We start from the raw sequence: 6,000 nt of genomic DNA on the forward strand, positions 1-6,000 counted from the left end.
TTACATAGTGCATCGCACCTTTCACCACAACTAATGATCGTCATTGGTTTCCATTCCTTTTTGGAAAGAATGATTCCTGTTACAATGGGGGAGAATTATGATGTGACACTCTTGTTGAACATGGCAATACATTCATCCCAAGTGTATATATATTCTGTTTTGTTTAAATAATGGCCATCTCTCTTTCTGCCTCTGCCTCTTTCTTTCTCCCCAGTACAGAGTTAACTGTATCTGGTTAAAAACAGCTGTGATCCAGTTGTTTTCATATTATCAGTCACTCTACAATTTTCAAATTGACTGTTTTGAAACTAGTTGGTTGAACAGATCTAAGCATTACATACCCCGTTGAACCGTTCCAGGCTACCTCCTTTAGATTGTGTTCTGAATAAAATTAGAACTAATTAAAGAAAAGGAAAACTTCCCTTCATGATATCAAGATGTCCCAAAGTGCTTTCCAGCTAATGAATGACTTATGAAATGTAATCTCTACTGTAATGTAGGAAAAACAATTAGTGCAGAAGGTGCCATAAACAACAATGAAATAAAGGCTTTCATGGCATTGCTCAAGGAAGGAGCACTGGTCATGATTCTGTGGAGAATTCTCCTTTTTGAATAGAGCCATGTGACTTTTAGTATCCACCTCTGAGTGAAGATGAGACCTCATTTTAAGGCTTCTTCTGAACAATGGCATTGTTGACTGCAGCATTCTCTTGGTACTGCGGTGGAATGTCACCTTAGAGTTTACACTCCAGTCCTTGCAATGGGACATGAACCTGGAACCTTCTGATTCGAAAGAGCTATCACTCAGCCATAGAAACATTATTATGATCATTTTCAAACAGAGAAGCAGTAAAACAGATCTAACCTAGAATTATCAAATAAATAAGCAACTGTAACAATTTACATTGGAGAAATAATCCCACAATATGTGATTTATACTACTACCAGAGGAAAGGGTATGCGTAGTTCAAATATTTTTAAGTAGGTTATGCGCTTTAGCTTGGTTAATGGATAGATGCATGAGCTTTTTATTTACTGTTGCATGTATGTATAATTATAGAATTATTAACTTCTCAAAGAGATCTGTTGCTGTCATTCATTGATCAGGTGCGTACCAATTGCTACTTCAATAACTGATACATCCTTAAATGCAAAAAAAAGGAACAAAAGCCTGCTTATTCATAGGGAGCTAAAATTTGTTCACATGAGTGAAGTATTCCATAAAATTGATGGGGACTTTGGGCTGGATTTTGTTTTGGACTTTCTCTCTACATGAGCTGGTAGAAGGAAGGTGAAGCTCTTATACCAATTCAACTCCGTTGAGTAGTTTCACCCTCCTCTTATCCCTGTCACTTCCCACAACCCACAGCTGTAGTGCAGTCCTGCTACATAGAGGGGTAGAGTGTGACAAGCTGCATTGCCTGCCCAGCTTACAAAACCCATAATGCACAAGTCCATTCCTATCATACGGAGTGTCACAGAAGAAGAGGAATTCCCATTGGAGAAGGAAGAAGATATATCTTTGGCTGCCATTCCATCAAAGCCTTGCTCAACCCATGACTGTTCCCTCTTTGAGCTTTATTCTCTTTAATATGTTTATCCTCAATATTGGACAGGGCCTCGACATCCTGTCACTTGCCATAAAAGATTGAATGGTGTTGTGTAATGATGCATTCATTATGTGTTATGTAGCCTAGCATACATATCATTAGAAAATAGTGGGTATCTCAAATGGTGTATCTCAACTTTACCATGATAACAGAGTAGCTTTCACAGCCAGAGGATGCTAGAAAAGGATTTAGTGTCTAAGTAGTAATTTTGACATGGAGCCACTATTGTAATTTGAGCTTGGCCAGGGTAGTTTCCTTGTTTTTTTTTTTCTGAAGCATCACTGAGTCATTATTTCTGTCACAAATATAAAATATCTTCAATAACTGGTAATCACATCAGTTAGAAAACTGGCAAGGTGTGTCAGTAGAATAACATTAGTAGATGTCAGTGCATGTTCTTTGAGAATATTTCAAAACTTGCATAAATATACAACTGGATGTTAGTCACTAGTTTCTACTTCAATCATAGAGTATTTATTGACTCTGCCACACATGTTAAAAGCTATTGGTCTATTGCTTTGTAAATACAATTGATGTTGCATTATGTGATATAAACCAAATTATTTATGTATAGAAAACACTTTCTGGTAGACATGTTGTTCAATAATAAATAGGTGATAAAGAAGTATTATCTGACTATTTCAAGTTTGTTTTGATTACAGTTTACTAGATTTTGTATTTAATATTTTTATAAACTCTGTTGAAGCCTTTACATTAAGTGAAATGAATTTTCCTGCGACCAATGGCAACAAAGTGAAGGACACAATGGCTGAATGGTTAGCACTGCTGCCTCACAGCACCAGGGACCCGGGTTCGATTCCACCCTCGGGTGACTGTGTGGAGTTTGCACGTTCTCGCCGTGTCTGCATGGATTTCCCCTAGGTGCTCCAGTTTCCTCCCACAGTCCAAAGATGTGCAGGTTAGGTGGATTGGCCGTGCTAAATTACCCGTAGTGTTCAGGAATGTGTGGATTAGCAATGGGAAATGCAGGGTTACAGGGATAGGGTAGGGGAGGGTGAGTCTGTGTGAGATGGATGGTGTGGACTTGATGGGCTGAATGGCCTGTTTCCACATTGTAAGGATTTTATGATTGGCAAGATTTTCCATTTTAAGCATTTTACTGCAGCAAACTCATTAAAATGAGCTTAAATCAAACAGTTAAGAAATATATCCAAACAAAATAAAAGTTCTTTTGCAATAAATAACTGTTTTACAGCTCCTTTCACACTGTACTGCATTTCAGGCAGATTTATAAAGTGTATAAAATTACAAGGAAGCTTTTTGTGGTGCAGTTGTGGTGTCCCTACCTCTGGGTCAGAGGCTTTGATTCGAGTCTCATCTGCTCTCGAGATGTGTAATAACATGTCTGCACATGTTGATTAAAAACATCTATAGTCTCTTATGTCACAATGATAGGGTCTCACTTCTGGGCCTGAAATTCCAGGCTTAAAGTTCAAGTCCTGCCTGCCCTGGAGACATGACAGAAGATATATGACTGGTTGATTAGAAATAATTACAAAATTATATGGATGAGTCCATGTACTCATGAATTCATGACAAAGGCTGAGTTCTATGTTCTTCCCAGCTTCACAACAGACTCTGTTCTCTTTGCCTTGCCAAGTTGCAAATTCCGGTTTTCCAAAAGTCAGTTCATTTAGTCAAAGCCTCTCACACTTGACTATAGACCAAAAATCACATCTCCGTGATTCCTTGCATATCCAAAAGTCCTGACTGTTCCAAACCCATCCTTTGAACAAAAATAAAACTGATTCTTACTAACATCCTGTTTCCTCACAACAGGATCTTCTTTATACCTCTCTTTCTGTTTGTATCTCATATAAAAAAAACAGCTGTCCCTATGCTGTGTCAAGCTATGAAAACTGTCACTTGTGCTTCCAGTGGGTTTCGGTTTATGTTTCTTTCCCACAGCAGCCAGATCACACGGATCTGTCTCTGGTCTGAGGTTTAATATAACTGCCGTCAGTCCCATTCAGAGCTTTCTGTTTCACCTGAAATTAAAGGAGACTATTTAAGACATAGCCATCTTGTAATGTCCTACATACATAACAAACTCAGTACCGATATCATTGGTTTTGTGAACTATGCACCAGCTTGGCTAATGGGAGTAAGACAGCTGGCTCTTTGACCTCATCGAACATGGATAAAATAGGATTTTTCTCCTTCCATATTGGGAAGCATTCATTCGATGAGTGTATGGCTGTGATCTTACCAGTCAGCTCTCTCTAATGAGAGAAGATTATGGCAAGGTTCATTTCATTGTGATCACGAATGCAGTACGTGCAAGATCATTGACACAAATTAGCAACAGCATTCTGTAAATTAAAAGAATGGCTTGCATTGTACTACCAAAGTCTCCAATTTTAGCCCGTCCATAAAACCTATTTTATAATTTGACTCTATATAACATCCTAATTGTCAGATAACCACTCCTCTTTAGATGTACTGCATTCGCTGCTCACAATGTGCTGTCCTCTACATTGGGGAAAATGAAGCCTAGACTGGGTGACCGCTTCACAGAACATCTAAGTTCTGCCTGCAAGAAAGACCCTGAGCTACCTGTTGCCTGCTACTTTAACACACCACCCTGTTCCCTGGCCAACATCTCTGTCTCAGGCTCGCTGCCGTGTTCCAGTGAAGCTCAATGCAAGCTGGAAGAACAGCACCTCATTTTCCACTTGGGGACACTGCACCCCTCCAGACTCAGTATCGAGTTCAATAATTTTAGGGCCGGAATTTTCCCATGTCCTAGCCCCCTACTCAACACACCAGGCCTTGTTATCACGTAGCCTGCCATTACACACCACCCATTATTAGCCACTAACAGTCTCCATTAACAGCTATTCACCCTCCTAGCCAGATCGTATCAAATCCTTTGTCTGCCCAACTGTTCTCTCTCTTTGGGCTTTATCCCCACCAACTGTTTACTCCTTATCCCCTCCCCCACCCTATCTCCTGCATATAAAGCAACAATTTTCCTAGCTACCATCAGTTCTGAGGAAGGGTCACTGGACGTGAAACGTTAACTCTGATTTTATTCTTCACAGATGCTGCCAGACCTGCTGAGCTTTTCCAGCATCTTTTGTTTTTGTTCCTGATTTACAGCATCCTCAGTTCTTTTGGTCTTTACTCCTCTTTAGATGCTATCTACACACTCCATCACCAAAATTAAGTTGCAGTTAGCAATAATTATGGGCTGTTTTACTAATTTGCTCCCATTTAGTTTCCTTCAATCAGTCAAAGATGCAGCAGAACGGGAATTCGAACGGGATTCCAGATAGGGTCAACATGAGCATGACTTGAATTTGAAACATTTGTTACTGCTGTCCCTGCTGAGTAATGCAAACTGTCCCTGAACACCAGTTGACGGTTTTGTGTATAAAAGTGTACAAGCCAGATACTGAGATGGCAAATAGCGAATTGTTTGATTAATTGTTTTACAGATGAGCGTGAAGTTGTGCAGAAGAAAACCTTTACGAAATGGGTGAACTCTCACTTGGCACGTGTAACCTGCCGCATTACAGATCTATACACTGACCTCCGAGATGGCCGTATGCTGATTAAGCTGCTGGAAATTCTCTCAGGAGAGCACCTGGTATGTTGCACATTCTGTTGGAATTCATGGTTTTGGGGTTTCACTGTCTTGTGCATTGATGGTTGATTTCAGCATCAGAATATTTAAGGTCAGAATATTCAGTGAGCACTTATAACTTTTTCACTGCTTCCCCAATCTTTCTGAGAAAGGAAAGCATTTTGGGCAGCATCTGTTTAAGAGTTTTCAAATACTGTGCATGTAGAAACTTCTTTACTCAGAGAGTTGTTAGGATTTGAAATGCACCACCAGGAAGAGTGGTGGAGGCGGGTTCCATACGAGATTTCAGAAGAGATTGCAATATATATTTGTAAGTGATGAATTTAGAGGGTTACAGAGATAGGGCTGGAGAATGCAACTAGCTGCATAGCTCTTTTGGAAGCTGGTACAGACATGATGGGTTGATTTGCTTCCTTCTGTACTTGAAAATTCTATTCTACTTATTTCATTCTTCAATATAAGGCTGCATTTGTGGCTAACACCGTTCTGTGGTGGGACACATGCACAAAATCAGAGTGTTGCTCTTAAATTTGTGTCCAGAAACTTGCCGTATATTATAAATAGATGTTAACAAGGTCTCAAGACTAAAGAAATGCAAGTAGATTTGGGAGAGGCCTTTGCAGGAGTCTTCAATGTATTTTGAATTTTGCATAGATCATTTTCACTGTGTTTTAATAGACTCTCTTCACTTTACTATAATTTGCCTAACTGATCTCCATTCAGGAGATAACAAGGTGCAGGGCTGGATGAACACAGCAGGCCAAGCAGCATCATAGGAGC

At 39.7% G+C, this 6,000-nt stretch overlaps 1 protein-coding gene across 1 annotated transcript in view; it reads left to right on the forward strand.

Annotated features, from left to right (window-relative positions):
• The window catches only part of LOC109925377 (spectrin beta chain, non-erythrocytic 1), a 138,532-nt gene that overhangs the window by 53,111 nt on the left and 79,421 nt on the right, over positions 1 to 6,000 (forward strand). The window contains exon 3 of the mRNA XM_048600444.1: positions 5,072 to 5,223. Within this exon, the coding sequence (XP_048456401.1) occupies positions 5,072 to 5,223 (152 nt within the window). The remainder of the gene's footprint in view (positions 1 to 5,071; positions 5,224 to 6,000) is intronic.

This window comes from Rhincodon typus, chromosome 8 (assembly GCF_021869965.1).
Source record: "Rhincodon typus isolate 14 chromosome 8, sRhiTyp1.1, whole genome shotgun sequence".
Lineage (NCBI taxonomy): Eukaryota > Metazoa > Chordata > Chondrichthyes > Orectolobiformes > Rhincodontidae > Rhincodon > Rhincodon typus.